Consider the following 21,516-nt stretch of genomic DNA (forward strand, 5'->3'; position numbering starts at 1 on the left):
TTTCGATATACAAAGCTTCTGGTTTTATTACAACAACAATGTACAACCAATGTTTATTTACAATGCAAAAAAGTATATAAACCACAATTTAAACATTCTGCTACTGGCAGCTGTTATATTTCAGGAGGTAGCCTTAATTAACAAAATGCACTGAAGCCATGTTTCCCATCATGTGTTCTATCAAATAATTTACAATACAAAGAAAAGACTTTTTATGCACATTATGTACAGTTTAATTTTACTAACGGCGATCTAGTTTTAATCATTTAGTAAAAATTATGCCAGAATTACTGGTATGGCAGTGGAATTGCGATCAACTTAACATATTCTTCTAAAATATGTAAGATTTAGTTTGATTATGCATTCATATTATGCTGCTCAGACTTCAGTTTAAGGGCATATATCAAGGATCACTCCTTATAATTATGAAACAATCAGGGCCTCACATCTAAAGATGCAATTATTCAACTTGCCATGCCCCTCCCTCACTTTAATGCAAGACAATCCATTTCCACATTACTGTAAAATAGCATCAAAGCAGAAATTCCTAGCATTGTGGGACTCCTTACATGCCTTGTTTTGAAGTTTGTGAACATCCCAATCTTTTACTCCAAATAACCTTATTATTATTATTGCAAAGTACTATGTACTATGATTTCACCCCAAACATCATTTCCCTTCCTGAAGAGCATGTTCATTTCTACCTCTCAGTGGCTGTTCATGTCACACATTTTTTGCTCTCTCGAGACACATGGCACAATCCCAAAACTGAGGTTCTCTCAGGTGATAGTGGTTATCCTGTTGTCTTCTATGTCAAAAATGGGTGTGCATTAGGCAACCCCCAATTATGTAAGTAGACTATTCCGCAACTTTTGATAAGTACTATATTCACCCTAGAGGTTGTAGGGTCAGAGCAATGGCAGAAGCAACCTCTGAACAGAGTTATGCTCAGGGGATTCTCCTGACAGCATCTGGGGCAAGGGGTGTATGGAGGGGGTGACTTTTGCCAATTCCTCCCATCCCCCTGCAATACATTCCACAGTATTGCCAAGGGTTAGGGGATCCTTCAGAATAGTGTGGAAGCTGGCACTGGGGGCTGCAGGTGGAGGGGAGAAATCTGCAAAATCTGTCGATACCAGTGGGACACTTGGATAAAAAACTGCCTGTGTATGCAAGCAGCCTTTCTATCTGTGGACAGTGAAGTCTGGATCTAGCCCTTTGAGACCACACAGCACAAATTTGGCAAAACACATGTTGACGTTTGTCCAGCATGCAAAAGCCCATAGTTATCGTTTGCTATCAAGCAGTATCTGAGCTGAAAGGCTATTCAACCAAACTGTTCAGGTTCTATTAAGAGGGGTTTAAAGTATTTTACTGAAATAAACGTTTTCATTCCAGACAAAGTTAGCTACAGGTTAAATTATGAAAACATAGCATGTTTTTCCCGTATTTGTCTCACAGTTGCATTTGGGAAGAGTACTCTCTTCTTTTGGCCCTGCAGTAAAATGTCCTGAGATTCAGTCAGAAATGCTATACAAAAGTTAGCAACATTTTTTCCCTTGTTATAATAAAGTCACATTTAAAAATATTTGTGTGTGCGTGTGTGTGTTAACTGCTTTCTGTTGTATTGTGCTTAACTAGAAAAGTTGGCAGAATTCACATCACAACAGGAGCAGTAAGTTACAATTGGATAACAACATGGAAAAATAGCCTAAGAATGTAATACATAATTGCTTGGAAAAAAGAGTAAAAAACAATGGGATTATAAATTTTGGTTTTCCAATTATTTACATAAAGAGCAACAGCTCTTATTTAAAATACATTGTTCAAGACATTCACTGCCTACATCCCTTTTTAACTAACATCAGGTGATGGTTATAAAAGTGCTTCCAGGTAAAAGGTCAGAACAGCCATGGTCTTTGAAGCATCACACTTCCTCCTCTTTAATCACATGCTTTGCAGTAAAGTCTTTCAGTCTTTAATCCTTGGGATGTTGTAGGCATAACGAACCAATGGGAAACCTCTGCTTTGATAAAAACAGGCACGTCCACAGGCCTGTACTTGATCTGAACTGTCAGACACAAAAGAGTCCTCTTCATCAGCGTAATCAGAATGAGCAGACTGGGTACCACAATCTGACCAATAGCCATCTGGCCTTTGGCAAGGCACTACTGTCAGAGCTGGACAACTGTGGGATTTTATTAAGTGTTTACATGGCACAGGCTTTGACATAAGTAGTGATTCACAACATTCACACATGGTAAGGTTGCCCTGCAGATGTGTGTACATGCCACAGTCATAGTAAAAATCCTGCGCCCCACAGCCACCTTGAGTATTGACAGCAACTGTTCCAGTCCCACTTTTCTTGGTGATGTGCCATCTCAGTAATTTCCAATCTTCTTTAAATTTGGGATTGAAGAAGATGTACAAAACTGGATTCAAACAAGCAGGTAATGGGAAAAATATTAGAGTGACAGACTTCATGATTTCAGGGCTAATAGAAATTGCAGTGATGAGCGGAGCAAAGGAGAAAAACGCAACCGGGCAAAAAAAGATGCAGTTGGTGAAGATTAGCCAAGCAACATGTTTAATCATGCTAGCCTGTGAGTTCTCAGAGAGGTCTTCCTTTTCCAAGTTGCAGTAAAGTTTGATATAAATAATAGCCATGAGCAAAAAGGCTAATGAGTTTAGGAGCACTAATGTAACGGTGAACCCTAGGGAAGGAGTTTCTCCAGTGGGAAAGGGCAGGCAGAGAGGTGATGCAGAATACTCTCCCTTATGGAAAAGTGGTAAGCATCCTGCTACAAGTGCACACAGGAAAGCAAAAATAGCTGCAATTCGAAATTGTTTCTGATCATTGCTTTTACCCTTTTTAATTATTTCCTTTGCAGATAAGCTCCGCTCAATGGCTGCTAGCATCAGGAAAAAAATGGCACTTTCTGAAGAGAAGATGGCCAGAAACCCAGCAACTTTACAGCCACTGCCAGTTTCCCACCAGATACCAAATTCAGCAAACCTTCCCCAAGAAACTGCATCCAGGAAAGTTAATATGCCAGTGTAGACCCCCATAAAGAAGTTAGAGACAGAAATCAAGCCTATGAATAGTTTGGCGGAAGGCAGTGAAGTACAAGGAGCAAATATAGTTAACATGACAAGCATGTTGAAGAACAAGGCAACCAAAAAAATAAACCAGACTGTAAGACGGATCATCCAGCTTCCTAGTAAGTATTCACAGGGCTTGAAAGCACCTTAAAAAAAGCAAAGAAAAAATATGGTGAGAAATACCAGATTGTCAGTGCTAACATATTTGAACACTATTGTAAGATAGGCATTAGTTAGAAAAATACAATCATAGAATTGTTGAGTTTGAAGGGACGCCAAGGGTCATGTAGTCCAACCCCCCGCAATGCAGAAATCTCAACTAAAGGCCATCCATGACAGATGGCCACCCAACCTCTGCTTAAAAACCTCCAAGGAACAGTCCACTGAATCTCATGGGAGTCTGTTCCACTGTCAAACAGCTCATACTGCCAAAAGGTCTATCATGATATTTAGTCAGAATCTCTTTTCTTGTAACTTGAATCCATTGGTTTGAGTCCTACCCTCCAGAGCAGGAGAAAACAATCTTGGCTCCACCCTCCATGTGACAGCCCTTTAGATATTTGAAGATGGTGATCATACCTCCTCTCAGTCTCCTCTTATCCTGCTTAAACATACCCAATTCCCTCAACTTTTCCTCATAAGGCCTGGTTTCCAGACCCCTGATCATCTTGGTTGCTCTCCACTTCACACGTTCCAGCTTATCAATATCCTCCTTAAATCGTGGTGCCCACAACTGGACACAGTACTCTAGTTGTGGCCTGACCAAGGCAGAATATTTCTACGAAAGTGCCTCAATTTAAACAAGCATAATTGGCGCTAAAATCATAAGATAAAACCACAAAACAATAAATAATAACACAGCAGTGCACAACACAAGAGGAGGAAGATCTTTTCTGAATTATTTCACCACAATTAGTAGACTGTTTACCAGACTGGTGAGTTCTGTCTACCTTTAATGCAAACATTCAGATGATAAATTTAAGGTAGGGAACAGTCCAGTTACCTGTTGTGGGGGTACAGTGAATTATTGTCTGACCAAGTTCCTCATTCTTATCGCTGCTTAAGTAATCTGCTTCCGGTGCACCTTGATTAAAGAGGCAGATGATTAGGCCTAGAGAAATACTAAAATAGGAAACCACTGGGTGGTTCTTAGACTCTTAAAAATACATTCCTGTAATTGACACTTTTGCTTCATATTAAATTAAAATATCTTAAGTCTACTTGAGGGTGGGGAGAAAGCCTGCAAAATCCTCTTAGATGGCACTCCAAATTCTCATTAAGTTATGTAATGGATGCTTCCCCATAGTTTGAAGCACAGAAGATCATGGCATGATTGAGCAGTTTTGTGTTCGTGCTTTGGTGCTGGGAGTGGAGGAAGGAAGTATCACACTCATACACACCCAAATCGTGGCAGGCAAGATGTGATGATTGGATAAACCATGCTGATCCCCATCAGCCTTGAAGACTGGAGCAGGTTGAAAGCTCCCTGTGAGAATTGTGCAAACCAAAATACTACATATTCCCCTTAGCAACATTAAATCCCACTAAAATTTGAACCATTTTCACACACTACTACTATATCGGAGGACTCACCTCGCTCATGTGCAACTGAATCTTGGTGACTGGAATCTTCTGTGTTAGCATTTAAATAAGAGTCACAGCCCCAGAAAGCACAGCATTGGTAAGCATATGGAACAGAAAGAGATCTGAAAATACAAGCAGGAATTCTTAACTGACTTTTGTTTTTCTTTATAAAACAACATCATCTCCCAGAGCTGCTTTCCTTTTCAAAATACCTTCTAGGTAAGATGAGCTTCAAATTAAAGCTAATTATAAGATTTCCTGAAGAATACGTTTTATATTAGAGAGATTATGAAAGTTCCAGCTATAGTACTGTAGAATTCATTTTCTATATGAGCTCTGATCTAAGAAGTTTCTCTGGTTGTAATCCAACATTATGTTAAAATGTTGTCATCTTAAGGCAAGCAAGATGTTACAAGCGATCGTGCTATTACCTGTGCATGTTGAAATGAACATTCATCAAGCTGCCTGGAGAGCAACATAGTTGCGCAAGTGAATTCCCAGGCAAACGCAGAACTAAGCACACGCCTGTCATCCTCACTGTTAATTTTGTTTATATGAAATCCTTCTGGCTTGCCTGTCTGGATTTCCTGCATTGCCCCTGTCTCTCATCCGACTTAAGGATGTGCCAGAAAGATTCATGTATCTAGATGAAGGGTTCTGACACATTTTTAAAAGTTGCTTGCAACTATAAAGTTAATGCCAAATAAAAATAGAAACTAATTAAAATATTAAAAATATTGCCACTAAAGCTATACCACCATAAAAACTATAAAACTGCTATTGATGGGGTGCTGGGGAGATACTAGGTCAGTTTAAGAGCATGTGCCTTACTCTCAGAATGCCCGCTAGCATTCAGTAATTTTCAGAAGATGTGGAAAAACCAAGCCTGGTAGATTTCTCTGATAAGGGACTTCTAAAAGGAGGGTATAACTACCAATAATTCTGTTCCTCATCTCTACTAACCTAACTCCAGTCAAGGAAGAACTCAGAGCAATATCTATTCTGATTATAGAAGCGTGCATGCACACGAAAGCTTATCCCCTGAACAAACTTAGTTGGTCTCTAAGTGCTACTGGACAATTTTTTAATTTATTTATTCTGATTATCTTCATGTATAGTAGGCTGGTACACAGGCTGCTTGCCATAGTACACCAAGCAGAAACAACGGGCTTTGAAACTACTTCCTTTATTTGACAAATATAATGTAACCTCACCACATCCAATAATTGTGCTTACATCCACAAATCTATGGTGTGCAAATGTCAATGTTCAATATTTACAGCCAGCCATTCTTCTAAAATACTAGAACAAAAAGTTTTTTAAAAAAAAACAAAACAGAGGCATGAAAAAGGGTGTAAAGGAATAAAGAGCAGCTGTAGAGACTTTTTTAAAAACAGTATTTTTTTCTGTAAAGCAATGATGGGCAATTCGTTTTGATGAAAGTCTGAAGAGGTGGGTAGGCCCAGTGTAGATTTGTTCTACTGTAGCTTGCAGTAGAGCTTCCTATAATGGCAGATTGGACAAAGATCTTTGCTCCAGGTGAGCACTGGATTTAGTCATCATATATAAGCCATAATTTTCTATGTGGAAGTTAAATGTATTTGGTTTACCGCACAGCCCTATTAATGAGAAATGCAAGAGCAACTGCCAGCTGGATTGACTTTATTTTGGGGCAGTAAGATAAATCCAGGGTGTATTGACCCAGTTACTGACTTACCTGAGTTTTACAAAGTCCTTTGCCACCAAAGCTTCTTTCAGTTCTGTATTGCCTACAAGTTTAAGCTGGTTTAACCCAGCCAGGCCTCCAGTTGGAAATGAAGTCAATGCATTGAAACTTAAATCTCTAAAAGGATGACAGAAAAACCAAGTGTGAGGGGAAAATAGACCACATAAATTTTAAATACTTGAATATGCAAATCTAAAATTAAAAATATATCTAGCCATTTTGCTTGCTGGATGAGTGGAACAAACTGCTGCTGGATCTCTAAGCAGTATTGTGCAATCAGTATTCCCTTCCTCCAAAAATAACCTTAGGGTATCATAAATGATGATAGCCCATAACAATCCTGAGAAGCAAGTTCACCTGAGAGATGATGAGAGGGGCAGAGGCATTGTTATATAGTGCTTAGAGTGTTGGACTATGACCTGGGAGACTAGGGTTCAAAATCCTACAGTCTCCTAAGCCTACCCTACCCTTTGTGGGTGTTGTGAAGATAGACTGCGGAGGAGAAAACTACAGCACCTTGAGGTCCTTTGAGGAAAAGTTGGATATAAATGTTTTAGTAATTAAAAAAAAAAAAAAATGGAGATCTGCCCAATGTCACCCAGTAAGCTTCATGTCTGAGCAGGAAATTGAACCTGGGTCTCCTCCTTTGAGATACAATGCTCTTCCCTTTGTTGCACCATTTTCTAGATTTTCCAAATGTCAACAGAAGTTAACCCAGCCATCACCATCTTCAGACGAATCAGGAAGCTGGCTTTTAAATATCTATTATCTTTCTATGCAACTATTTCAAAAGGGAATGGCTGTTATAGGCCAAGCCAAGTTGCCAGCCTAGCAAAGCACAGCTGCCCAATGCAGGTATTTGTCTAGATGCAGTAGTCACTAAATAGAAGACAGAAAGACTAGGAGCAGCAGCATAAGGGGAGGGGCACGACAGAAGTATGGTAAATTAAGCATGATGTGGAGGCCGACATTTTTCTCCCTTCTCATAATACTGAAACTTGGGTCACCCAATGAAGAATATCATCCTGAAACTCCCACCAGACAAAACGAAGTATTTCTCATAGCAAATAATTTATGGAATTTTCTGCCAGAAGATATTGTGATGGCCACCAGCTTCAACTGCTTGAAATGGAGATTAGACAAATTCATGGAAAGGTCCATCAGTGGCTATTATTCAAGATGGTATGTACAACTTCTTGTTTCAACAACTTTGTGGCCCTGAAAACCAGCTGATGGGAGAAAGCAGCAACAGGGGATATTGCCTTCATGCTTGGCTTGTCAGCTTCCCAGAGGTATCTGGGAAGCAACATTAGGAAAGAGGGTGCAGGACTAGTTGGACCTTTTAGTCTAATCCAGCAGGGCTCTCCTTCCAGTCTTATGCACGCAACAGTCACAGAAATGCTCTTCATTTCTCCAGGTTGCTAAAAATGTGAATGCATACTAATATTTGTATAAAACTCCACTATAAATCATATTCTGCTTGGTTGTTCCATATGCAAAGTCAAGATATTGAATGACTTTGGAAGTTCCCTGGAAATGACTCACTTACTGTTTCTGTTTTCGGTTTTTGTGTGTGTGTGGTTTTTTTTGCAAATATGGGAGCTGCATACAAAGGGGATCAAGAAGAGAGAGAAGACCAACATTACTCTAAGTTTCAAAGGCTGAGTGGCATTCTTTTTACACCAACACACATCAAGCTGTGATGTGAGTAGCTGGTTTTCTTGTATGCTGCAGGAACATGGTACTTTTTGCTCTTTCAGGATGCCAGCTGAATAAGGGTTTAAGGCATTATGGGAAATAGAAGTGGATATTTTCGAGAAGGAGAAATGGTACTTGCACTGTTCTAAAAATGGTCTACTTACAGGTTGGTAATAGCACCCAGCAAAGTAAATGCTTCCTTGTCAATTCGGTGGATCAAATTTCTGCTGAGATCACTGCAATTTAAAGAGGTGCTATTGTGTTAGTGATTTATACTGACATCCCTAAATGGCTATTGTTTGTACTTCAGTGATTACTTTGTGTTTCAGGTCATACTAAATTTCTAACAAACATAAATAACTTGCAAATTAACTGTATTTTACAATGTCATAATGACCAATTTTCTTGACACAGTTCTCTTCAGGGCATTTTATTCACTGGAAAACTGAGAAACAAGGCTTGGTGGACCATGGCCTTCCAGTATGGCACTATAAAGGTCTACTTGCTCTCTTTTCTCCAGGTGCCAGCACCAGCTACCTAAATTTGATTTCAGATGACTCCATGTCATTACCTCTCTTCCCTGGGACAAATCCTTGACCCTGATAAGGAATAACCTTACATTCAGTGCTGAAATTCATTTTGTTATGGCCCAGTTTTCCAATCAGTTAAGGTCATATTGAATCCTAATTCTGTCTTCTGAGATATTAGCTCCCCCTCCCAGTTTGGCATGAACTATTGGATTAAGATCTTTCACAGAGGCTCCCCTCCCACTTTCAGGATCTATACTTTATATGAAGATGTGGGAGAGGGCCCTTTGCAATTCATTTTGCTGCCTAATACTGTGATTACCTTATTGTTTTAAGATTAGTATTGCTTGTTTATTGTTTTAGGTTTGTTATTCTGTGTAATGAATGGGGCAGATCCACTCTGCAATACAGCATCTGTTGTTCCCAAACAGGGATCCACTTCTGTGTTCTCTCATCAAAAACTTGCAGTATCTTACCTAAGCAAGCTCTCACCCCAGTGATCTTTGCAAGTCCTACAGCACCCACTTCCTGGCCACTGTCCTGCCATCAATACTGCAGCCTCCTTCTCCCCCAATTTTCTAGGGTGAATTTAAACCAATACACCCACGCAACATAAATTTTATAAAGTTTGTTTTGGTATGTAACTGCCACATATGCAACATGCATTCAAAGTGGCTTACAATATAACGGATGAAATACTAATCTCATTCTAATTTATTTTTAAGGGGAAATAAACCATGGCTCTTATGTGAGCTCAGAACTAGAAGTGGATAAAACCCATCTGAAGGCTCCCTCCTGTCTATGGTGACATTTCAGCAAACAATCTGGCTTCACTGATTTGTGGATGTGGTTTTAAATTGGAGGAGAAAGGAGTGCATATGTGTGGGAGATGCCTAAATTAAGCATTGGGACAGGAGGGACAAAACAAAATGAAACATTTTGAGGAGTGCTGGATCGGTTGGGCTGAGAGCTATTTTACAAATGATTGCCTTGCTGTGGTTAACTGTACGTTGACTATCAACATTGAATACAACTATTAGTTTCCAACATTTCACTTAAAATAAAAGCATTTGTAAAGAGAATAGACTCACAGGGTACGTAGAGAAGTCAGCCCCTGGAATATATCGTCTTTGATTTCTTCAATTTGATTATGCTGCAAAGATCTGAAATATGGAAATTAGTTACACAAAGAAGGATTTTCACCAAAAGGCAGCACAGTCATGGCACTGCATTCTATCCTGACAGGAACAACCCCCACTTTTAATTTATTAACTTCAAATTATTAATGAATGATTAAGTGAAAGACACTGTGGAAGACCGAAAGAAAGGCAGGAGGGGAAGAAAGAAACAGAAGGAGTTCAAGGAAGAGAGCATAAAGCAAGATACGAGGCGAAAGTCTGATTTAGCAACACAGTAATAGCATGAAGTGGACTTGGAGCTTATTGCAAAACCACACTAGTTAGACCTCAACTGGAGTACTGTCTCCTGCTCAGAGCAGCAGACTTGAAGAAGTAGGTAGACAAATTGAATGTGTTCAGAGGAAATCAATGAAGACAGGTAACAATACAAGTTCTGTGAGGTTGGTGTTTTTTTTAAGCACCTCCATAAAGGGTAAAGATTTATTCTCTATTTCTGCAGAGGGCAGAACTACATCCAACAGCTTAAGTTTCAAGAGGACAGATTTGGTGGTAAGAGTAGTTTGACAATGGAAACATTTTTACATAGCGGGGTAGTGGGCTCTCGGTTACTGGAGATCTTTAAACAGAGTTTGGACATTTGTTGGGGATCATTGAGCTCTGGATTTTGTGCATCAGGTAGGGCATTTATATTATATATCCTACAAGGTTCCCCCCAACTCTTATGATACCACAACATCAGTAAATGTAGCAAGAAGCACAAGGCGAAGGGGCCTTAACAGTTGCTTAAAACACACACACACCACCCAGACACAAGTCAAAAATTGAATAAAGGCCAAAGTCTAGAAGCCACTGGGGCAAATAGAGAGCGAGGAGGAAGCAAGAATGACAAAAGAGAAGTAGAAATGCACCAAAAGGCAATGAAGTAATGAGAGGACCTAACATCTATCACCACTTTGTACACTTCCCACTCTGGTCACAAAACATTAACTTAGGGCGAAAACAAGGAATGCCTGTTTTGAAATACTGTCCTCTTGCTATCAGTTGTAGACAAGCTATAGAGTTTCATTTCTGGTGGCACAGATTCAGGCGCGGGGCGTGGGGGTGGGGAGGGAATCAGATTAGACTGGGAGTGCTCTATACTCACATTTCTTCCAGGGAACTGCAACCTTTAAAACTTGGAAGTTGTTTTATGTTGTTATAAGATAAATCCCTTGTAAAGGAAACAAAAGGAAAAGGTTACTTTTATCATTTTGTATGAAGGTATACTGCTTCTAATTCAGGGTCACAAATATATGGTCAATCTTCCTCTCTCAACATTCTTATAACACTCTATTTCCCCACTAGCTGTTTTCCAAAGAAAGTGGGCTGCCTTCTCTAAAGTTTTTCGAACAATTTCAGCTTAAAAGATAGTATAGATGTGGGATATGATCAGGAAGTTTACAAAAGCAATTGAAACTAAAGTCTCAAATTCATAAGGGCTGCAGTCACCATTAGTCAACTCTCCAGGAGCTGCGTATCAGTAGTGGGTTTAGCCACTCTTGCATTCACACACACCATATACACATGCACAGGCCACCTATCCTGAGCTGATGTCTGCAGATCAGCAGTGAAGGATTATTGCTCCCTCCTTTTTTAACAGAGGCTCAAACTGATGAGCAGGAGGGGGGCATTTGCATCCCTAAGAGGATGCAGCAACACACAGACCAGGGAGTTAGCAAGTCTCTACAAGAGCCTGCCCATTCATGCGGTCCCAGTAAGCTCCAGTTTGGCTTAGAGTGATGTGAAAACAAGGCAACCGAAACAAATAACTCATAGCAGGGATGTCTAATCTGCGTGGTTTTAAACTGACATGCTCAATTCTGACTTTTTAGGTTATTATGCTCCATTTCCCTCATATAAAATCTATAGCACATACTGCTCCTTATAAGGGATGTGCTAATAAACATTGATATAAATTGTATATTTTACTTTTGTGGTTTTATAGTAGGACCAAGAGGTTTCTACTTACAAAGTCCGAAGCAGTTTTTGTTCTTGGCATAGATCAATGGGGATGCTGCTTATTTTGGTGCCTGTAAAAGTCCTGTTTAATAAAACAGAAGCATGTGAATGAACTTTGATTCATAATAATTGCCAGAATTATTAAAATGAAGACGCAACTATCCTAGAAAGTTAGGACTCAATCACTTATTTCTGAACACAGTAAAGGACATTTTTAAAATACATGTGCCTTTGACTAATGCCCTAGCAATGTTGATTCAACAAAGCTGAAACAGATTAAAAATAGGGCAATAGTTAAAGAAACAGTGATAGCATTTTTTCATTTGCTCTTTCAGAAAAGTATTTTAAAAATAACGATGTTAGGCTTAACCATGTGCATATCCTACATCATTAGGAAGAATTACATGTGCTTTGCTTTCTCTCCAACTAACTGCATACCCTAAGCTTAGATAAAGCTTAGCCTTCTTCATGTTTCCAAGCTTCATTCAATGAGGAGGAGAGTGAGAATGAACTCACTGGCCCCCTCCACCTCCATCATGTTCCTGGCTTCATTTGATTTTCATGTGCTGGGAAAGGAACTTCTGCAGCAGGGAACCTTTTCTGTACAGGAAAGCTCCCCACATGAGGGGAGGAAGCAAATGGATTAATTCCCACTCTCCCTTGCACATAATGCTAACTGCATGGGAGGAAGTATGCCTGAAATGGGCTCATGTGACATAAACATATGGATAAGGAAGTCCCATCTCCAAAACTCAGCAATAAAATTAATTTTAAATGTTCTCCTTAAAAGAGAATCTAACCATTAGAATTAGTTATTGTTCATTAATAGTTTGGTAGAAGATACTTACAGGCTTTCCAGATTGGTGGTTCCTGTTAAGTTAGGAAACCACTGTACCATGCTGGCGCCACGAATGACCCTGAAGGAGAAGAAGAAATACGATGACACACACTGTTGTTTTAGTGGATAGAAGGAACACAAGAAGAGCCCTGCTGGGTCAGGACAAAAGCCCATCAAGTCCAGTATCCTGTTCTCAGTGGCCTTCCAGATGCCTCTGGGAAGCCTAAAATTAGGTCTTGAGTACAATAGTACTCTCCTCATTTGTGATTCCCACCAACTGGTATTCAGAGGCCTACAGAGGCACAGCACTGGAGGTCATACACAGCCAATGATATGTGCTATGTGAATAGAGGTTTTCATTAAAGGTTCATACCAATCTAATCTCATTTCCACTTACATTTATCCATGCTAGACTTAATGACATTTTCATCACATCTCAATGTACAAATCTCTAAGCACAGCTTAGAAATGTTTGAAATATTAAATGGTTTACAAAGGCTTTTATTTTTTGGGGGGGGGGAACAACCCACACAAAATATTGAAAAATGTGTTTGTCATCTACTCAGAATTATGTTCAAAATCTGAACTCTTGCCAATGGACTGTTCTGTCATTGATACTATGGTCTGGTTGCCAAGACAGCTTCCTTGCTCACAGTCAAGACACTGACGTACATGTTAAATTCCCATGTGTGGATTTGTGAGAGAGCAGAAAGAGCAAGTGGTAAGTAAGTAATGCAGAGTGTGTGTGAGGGTGAGAAAGAAAATGAATGATATGTGTAAGCATTCTATGTCTGCAGCCACCAGCAGTGTGCAGACTCCAAGGATTCTTCCCATCCCTGCCAAGGGAAAGTGGGCCTCTGTGACTAAAGATTCCCCACCTCTACTCTGCTTTTTCCTCTGGTGTAGGCCCTACTACATCCTTTCTGAGAATTTAATACCGGAATGAGGAAGATGAGCTTTTCTTTTATTCATAAATACACAAGAAACCTACAAACGGAGCACAGCACTTCTAAAGAATAACCACATTTGTGCCATGGTCACTGCCAAGTAATACAACCAAGACACATTAGGTCTCAGATTAAGGGAAGCTGTGAGACTCATCTAAGCCAAATCCCATTTTTACGCTAAGTTGGGAGTCATTCTGAGGTGGCAGTACAAAAAGCACACTGTGATTGAAATGCATTTCTCAGTTTAGCAAAGACTTGCAAGGGTTTGTTTGATCAAATCTCCAAGGCTTATGTTTTCAAAGGGTGTGTGCACCAAGATGAGCTTATGGAAACATACCAAAATATATGACCGATTTACAACCATGGGGTTTTGCAAGGGAAAGAACAATAAGGAAAAGGGAAGAGGGGAAAACAGAGTGCTCACAAGCAAGCACAAGAAAACAACAATGAAGGCATCACCATAAATTAATCATCATGATAACCAGTGGCCAATAAAATCCAGTTCACAGAAGAGACAGAATAGTGTAGCAGCAATGGAGTTGTGGATGTAATAGTCAAGTACAGTTAAACCAAGTCACGCAGAAGAATGGCATAATGTAATATACAGGAACAGCAGAATCCGAGACCAGGGAGAAGAGTCGGTGGAAGAAGATTGGAAGAAATTTAAAGACTATTTACAGAAATACTGCAAAATTAATGAATGTTAGTATGATGTCAGAATGAAGTTAAGTGGTTTTAGCAGCAATGTTACAAAGGAGTATGTAAAAATGGATTGTTAATAGGTGAGAATTTAAAGTTACAATATATTAAGTTAAAGGATTAGGATAAAAACAAAGAGGGAAAGGATTTGCTGAATTAGCTAACTGAACTGGAATACAAAAATGGGAGGTGTGAGGAGGTCAGGGAAACAAGTAAATGAAAGAAGTGTTATTATTTTTCTGTATTTTGTATTTTTTCTTTTCTTTTTTTCTTTTTTCTATTTTTGTAACCTTTTTTGAAATTTTAATAAATATCATTTTTTTTAAAAAAAGGAACAGCATTTGCACAATATCCCCCCCCCCCCAGTTGCTATAGATTGATTGCATGGCTCAAGGAAGGGGATCCAATACTTCAATTCTACTTGCAAAAAAGGATTTTGATCCAGCAAGTTCCTCTGCTAATGTAACAAGGGAAGAGAGGACTTTCTCAGATTCCCCTTCCTTCCTGCTTCCATGCTGTTCTGGGGATCCCCCGGGAACAGTTTTTCAGGAAAGTGGGGCACAGAGGCTGCAACAAGGAGGGAGGAATCACCTCCTCTTCTCTTACATTAGCAGAGGTGGGTGCCAGATCAAAAGCCACTACGTAAATGGAATGGCAGCATCGGCTTCCACCATTAGTCATGAACATAAACAGTGTCTGAAAGGGTTCTGGTACACAGAATACATAATGAGCTGACACTGCTCTATAACAGGGGTAGGCAACCTAAGGCCCGTGGGCCGGATGCAGCCCAATCGCCTTCTCAATCTGGCCTGCGGACGGTCCGGGAATCAATGTGTTTTTACATGAGTAGAATGTGTCCTTTTATTTAAAATGCATCTCTGGGTTATTTGTGGGGCCTGCCTGGTATTTTTACATAAGTAGAATGTGTGCTTTTATTTAAAATGCATCTCTGGGTTATTTGTGAGGCATAGGAATTCGTTCATATTTTTTTACCAAAATATAGTTCGGCCCACCACCTGGTCTGAGGGATGGCGGACTGGCCCATGGCTAAAAAAGGTTGCTGACCCCTGGTCTATAAGGTCTTAGCACTAGGTCTGCAGCTTCTTCTGATCTCCTAGCTGGAAACTGTTAAATACTGCCTGCCTACAGTATTTGGTATCAACCATAAAAAACAATAATTTAGCAGGGAAATCAATGGCTTTTGTATAAAATATATACATTAGGATGCTGTCAAACAATTTATGTGATTAAGTATTTGCCAAACTTCTATTAAGCCATGCCCTATAGCAGTTAAACTACAGAACTTACAGATCTTTTAGAATCATACATGTTTCTCCATGCTGCAAACATGATCTCCCTGTATCTTGCATGATGGTGCTTTCCCCAGTGGTCTTTACTGCACAACTTTAGTCTTGCAACTCCATTGCTAATTCTTCATCATCATTCTTGTGTAACAGATATTATCAGCACTGTTGATGTTAATTATAAATTTGGGAGTGCTCTTGTTGTTGTTTTCTGGTTTTGCACTGTAAGCAAAACCTTTACCAGCTTTCCCGTAATAGCCTCCCTAAGACTACTAAACAAACCACCAAAACTGGAACTTACTATAATGATTTAAAGTGTGCTTATTTTAGTCTTGCTCCAGGCTTTTTCTCTTCCAAGAGATAACATAGTTACAGGAACACGCCAAGAGCAGAAAAAGAGTTGATGGGGCTGTCCACTATGAGCCCCCTCCCCCAGTCAGTTGAGGGGAAAGGCACCTATATTTTTTTGTGGGGGTGTGTGTTTCTGTTTGTTCTTTGTTGTTATGTTATATAATTTGTGTTTTTATGTTGTAAACAGCCTTGTGGTCTTTGGATGAAGGGCAGTATATAAGTATAATAATAATAATAATAATAATAATAATAATAATAATAATACAATTAAAAGATTTTTATAGATACTTTTTAATGGAGCTGACAAAGGATACAACCATACTATAGTGAAAGGGTACTTACAGGGAATGCAAATCTGACAAGTTTTGAAAAGCTGAGTTCCCAACAAAGGATAATGGGTTATCAAACAGATGTCTAGAGAGAAAACATTTAAGAAGACAAATTGTCAGTTCATATAATTACTTCCTGATCCGTTAAACAAAAAAATGTAATCACTGTTTTTTTAAAAAACCAAAAAACCAAAAAAAACTTACATAGTACGAAGAAGTGGGTTTCCTACAAATGCATTGTCAGGGATCATGGAAATGTAATTACTGTGAAATCCCCTAAAAACAAAAATTAGAGAAAGAACAATAACACTTTAATGGTCAGAGTCTTACAAAGAGTGGCAAAGTGTGACTGAAATCACAGGAATTGAGGTGGCTGTTACAGGCTATCCATGTGAAGATGCTAGTTCACATGAAGGACAACTTCCACGCAAGCTTGGTGGCATCCTGTGGACTCCCACCACATGGAAACTCTCATTAGACCAAACACTGGCCAAGATGCTGCAAGCCAGGATCAGGCTTACATCTAACTGCAAAGAAAACTGCATGCACATTGTTTCATTCTATCTTCATGAGTAAGAAGACAAGAGGCTTTCATCAAAACATGTAGCTTTCAGGGAAAGTACCTGGAAGATCCCCAAACAAGCTGTTCCCCATTTTAGATTGCCAGGAAGTGAGAGAGACAACATCTTTAAACCTGGAGTTTTGTTTTGTGTTTTTATGTTAGAGAAAACGAAATATGTAAGGAAGCCACAATAATACTCACAGCTCTTTTAGGCTTGGAAGTGCTTTTACTGCTTCAGGGAACTCTGCCATGTTGTTATAATTCAAGTCTCTGAAAAGAACAGCATCTTTAATATTATGAAGTTCTTGGTATTAATCTATTTCCTCAAAGTAAAACAAAAACAAACCAGTTTTTTGGTACAATTTTTTTCAAAGCAGAGCTAGAGAAATCACAGAGCTTCTTCATAATCAGACATTTATAAAAACTTATAACAGTCAATTTGAAAGCAATCTAAAACAGACACATTGTATTTTATAAATTACTTAATGTAACAACACAAATATAAATCATCAAAGTTGCAGTTGCTTTATAAAGGATTATAATTTTAACTGGAACGTAACTGAAATTAATAAGATTTTGGAACACAGAAAAAAAATTAGGAAGCCATCAAATCTAGCACATGGGGGCCACTTTAACTAAAATTTATAATCTGGTATTTGATCAATTTGTATTAAGAATTGTATTAATTGGATATGAATTGGCATTGTTATAATGGGGCTATTATTGGAATAATATTGGAAAACTATTTTTTTTAAAAAGATAATTTCCCCCAGCTCTGCCGCCAAAAGTTCTGCCCACACTGGAAACCTTGGGAAAGAAAGGCAAGTTGTGATGTGACCAGCTCAGGGTTGTGCAACAAAGCATTAAGCATATTTGTATATGTAAGTAAATACAACTAATTACCATAACATCATAATTATAAAGCAAAACCTTAACAAATCTTAATCTCAATATTCAATGCCATCAAGTCTTTTGTAATGTGCTTTATTCAATCACAGAGCCCCAAAGGCAGGATACTTACAAGGTTTCTAGGTTGTTTAATCCATCAAAACAATGATGTCCCAGTGTTTTTATTTTATTGTTATGGAGATGCCTGGGGAAAAAAAGCAGAAGGGGTAATCTATTAACCACAGGAATCACTATGTAAGAGCTAAGGTTCCAAAAATAGCTTTACTTGATAGCAAAAAATGTGTTGCACTCACAAGGAACATCCAGGCTGATAGGTTGCTAATACACAAACCCCCTTTTGTTGTTGAGCAAGGTAGCAGAACTGGCAAGCTAATGATTTTGAACCCCACCCTGCATTCCCCATCTTAAGAATGCAGTTCCTAAGTGATAGAGGTTACCTTCAGATTCTGAAATTGACAATAGAAGAGTTCTGTTTTTTGTGCACACCTTACTCTTACCAGGGAACTGTATAGAAAGTGACCAGATTTTGTCTTTTCTCCTTGAATGGAAGGGGGGCTATCTCCCACATCCATCCCACTTAAATCATCTCAGTCTTGTAGTGGGACCCATGGAAGCCAAGCAGATTGTAACACATGAACAAGATCCTGCACAACCCACGCAAACATCACAGATCTACAAGAATTCATTCACGTCTGCTTCCTTGCTACCCATCACTGAAACGGATTGATCATGTGAACCATAAACAGCCAATGAGATTCCCTTTCCTTGTCTTTTGCATTGGTGCTTGAACCAAAGAGCTTCTGGGAATTCTCTCTCTCAAAAATGCTAAATAAATAAAGCTTGGCAGAGAGCCCAATAGCAAACTCATTTGGAATTTTGGTTGCCCTTTTGGATGCACAACCCAGTGCAAGCATGCTTCACAAAGGCGCACACCCAAGAGCTGGGAAATGTGCGCAATGCATTTCTGTACCATATATGTGCCAAATTGTCAGTGTTGATCACTAAGGCAGGGATGGGGAGACCAACATTTAAAGACACAGTCCCCTCACACTGAATAAAAGAAAAGGGAGTTGTACTATCAAAGTCAGTTCTGATGACCACTTGGTTCAAGCAACAAGATCCTACGTACAGCACATGTGTATACTACCACTGCTATAAATGAGCACAATCATACATGCTAATGTTTTCCAGCAGCCATTTTTCTACTATATGAATGGCAATAAAGTACTTAATATAGCACAACAAAATCTGTAGGTATTCAGAAAAATAACAAGCTGCAAATTCTTACAGGACAACGAGGCTTGAGAGATTTGTAAAAGCAAAATCAGGGATGCTGGTTATTTTGTTGAGAGCCAAGGTTAAGGCCTGCAGGGATGGAAGATTGCTGAGAGGAACAACAGGGACTTCAGTCAAACTGTTATCATCCAGCCACAGGTGTCGCAGTTGAACGAGGCCCTCAAAACTGTCTTCTGGGACAGCAGTAATGTGGTTAGCATCTAAGCGCCTGAAGATAAAAGAATATGAATATTTAACACGTTGCAAAATATATAGAGTATACACATCAACGTATTTTAAAAGTTTTAAGGGTGGGGGGAGCATGAAAGTTGTGGGAGCATCAGCTAAAACTGAATATAGATCATCATGAGCCAAATGAACATGCAAATCAGCACAACCCAGAAAAAAAGGGAATAAGTTATGCACATTGTGCATGTTATCTATCAGCTAACGCCTTTGCTCAGTAGAAACAGCTGAACAGCATACACCTAGAATTTACAAATGGGTAGTTGCACAACTATTTACTGATTCACTGGGCACTACGTTTAAGTCTATGCAGTAGCAAAGCCACCTTCCGTAATAATTTCACTTCTTCTTCACTGTAAACAGAAGCTGACCTGAGCTCTGTGTCTCCAGTCTCTCAACATAATTTGCAAATGAATAGAAGAACAAGGTAGCTCTAGGTTTAAGAACATGAGGTAGTTGTTATAGTATCTTTACAGAATTTTTAAAGCGATTTTCTATATTAGAACTTTGTCATATAATATTCTGCTAAAAACAACTTGAACTGGTAGCAGAAAATAATTTCAGTGAGAAAGCTCTATCTTTGCATTGTATAGGCTTCATTATGCTAATTTATATTTATTGTTACAGCAGTACCATAAAAATATCTTTACTATACATCTTTTATGCAGTTTTAGTCCTAGTGGCAGGTACAAGTCATCTTGGTGAGAAAGACCATCTCATAATTCCAGAAATTATGGAAACACACAATAAAGTAAAAAGAGAGCTAAGAAATTCACAACACTGAGGAAAGGCTATAGCTCAGTGATAAAGCATGTCCTTTGCAAGCAAAAGGTGCCAGGTTCAACCACTAGCATCTCCAGGTAGGGATGGATAAGACTCCTATGTGAAACCCTGTTGAGTTTGTCAGCAAAATTACTGCTCATCTATGGCTAAATTGTAGGCAGTCAATCCTTTAGCAAAGTACCATTTCCAGGATTGTTTATGGAAGCCATGATAGTAAGCTGTTGTGAAACCAGTATTAGTCTAGTAGCATGGATGAGGTCTGTAGTGACTGCTTCTCAAGGATCAAGGACTTTATTCCCAAAACAGGTCAATTTTAGCAATGACACATGAATTCTTCATTTTGAAGGCAGTAGCCATTGTGAGCAATAAAAAAAATATCGGATAAAATATGAGTATGTTATTATGGAATGGTTCCTTAAAGCCCAATGCATTGTGCTACACAAAAAGAGCTGCTTCCCTTATGTACTTAGCAAGAGCTAATATGGATGAGCTTATATTACAGCTGACTGAAAAGCATCTTAGCATTTATCCTATTTTAAAGGAAGGAGTGGATGGTGCTTCACTTCTTCTCTCTCATCCCTTCTTCCCAGTGTCAGCAGGCAAAAGTCCACACTGACTTTAGGGGAATTCTATTTTTAAATTTTCTCAGCACACAAGAGATGCGTAATGCCAAAGAACAACAACAACAAAAATCTTACAAAACTAATGTATTTAGCATGCTTCTTTGCTGAAGTAGTTTAGCACATCTCCAGAGCTAGTAATGCAGGTTCTATATTTTGACTAAATCTGCTCTTATAAACTAAAGAAAAATAAAGATGTGAAGGAGAAAGAAAAACAAAAACCACTGCCATCTCACATTAAGGATGCAGTAATCATTACATCCATCTTAAATTCAACACGCAAGTTGTTAAGAGTCACCCAGATATCCAAATAAGTATTCATATAGAATTATAGAATCAGATAATTATAGCTGGAATGAACCCTGACGGTCATCTAGTACAACCCCCTGCAATGAAAGAATCTCAACTAAAGCATCTATGACAGATGGCCATCCACCTCTGCTTCAAAAAAAACCAATGGAGAGCCCACCACCTCCCAAGAGAGTCTGTTTCACTGTTGAGCAGCTCTTACTGTCAGAAAATTCTTCCTGATGTTTTAAGTCAGAATCTCCTTTCTTGTAACTTGAATTCATTGGTTTGAGTCCTACCCTCCAGAGTGGGGGGGGGGGGAGTTTGCTCCATCTTCCAGGTGACAGGCCTTTAGATATCTGAATATGGCTATCATATCTCCTCTCACTCTCCTCTTTTCCAGGTTAAACATGCCCAATTCCCTCAACCCTTCCTCATAAGGCCATTCCTCATAAACCCTTCCTCATAAGTTTCCAGAGCCTTTATAGGAAATGAATTCCAACGTAGCAATGACAGTGAGGTCCTCATGTCATTGCATAATAGATGGTGGGTGTTTATCCTTCGAGGCTCAAAGTATCTTAGCAACCATAA

At 39.1% G+C, this 21,516-nt stretch overlaps 1 protein-coding gene across 1 annotated transcript in view; it reads right to left on the reverse strand.

Moving 5' to 3' along the window:
• The window catches only part of LGR4 (leucine rich repeat containing G protein-coupled receptor 4), an 89,134-nt gene continuing 67,618 nt past the window's right edge, over positions 1-21,516 (reverse strand). The window contains exons 5-18 of the mRNA XM_080983099.1: positions 19,002-19,217; positions 17,826-17,897; positions 17,006-17,074; positions 16,447-16,518; positions 16,256-16,327; positions 12,623-12,691; positions 11,785-11,856; positions 10,921-10,986; positions 9,729-9,800; positions 8,275-8,346; positions 6,404-6,529; positions 4,696-4,808; positions 4,106-4,186; positions 1-3,248 (exon numbers count right to left, since the gene is read on the reverse strand). Coding sequence (XP_080839225.1) covers positions 1,972-3,248; positions 4,106-4,186; positions 4,696-4,808; positions 6,404-6,529; positions 8,275-8,346; positions 9,729-9,800; positions 10,921-10,986; positions 11,785-11,856; positions 12,623-12,691; positions 16,256-16,327; positions 16,447-16,518; positions 17,006-17,074; positions 17,826-17,897; positions 19,002-19,217 — 2,449 coding nt within the window. The 3' untranslated portion in view covers positions 1-1,971. The remainder of the gene's footprint in view (positions 3,249-4,105; positions 4,187-4,695; positions 4,809-6,403; positions 6,530-8,274; positions 8,347-9,728; positions 9,801-10,920; positions 10,987-11,784; positions 11,857-12,622; positions 12,692-16,255; positions 16,328-16,446; positions 16,519-17,005; positions 17,075-17,825; positions 17,898-19,001; positions 19,218-21,516) is intronic.

The sequence above is a fragment of the Podarcis pityusensis genome (genome assembly GCF_964106645.2).
Source record: "Podarcis pityusensis genome assembly, chromosome: 1".
Lineage (NCBI taxonomy): Eukaryota > Metazoa > Chordata > Lepidosauria > Squamata > Lacertidae > Podarcis > Podarcis pityusensis.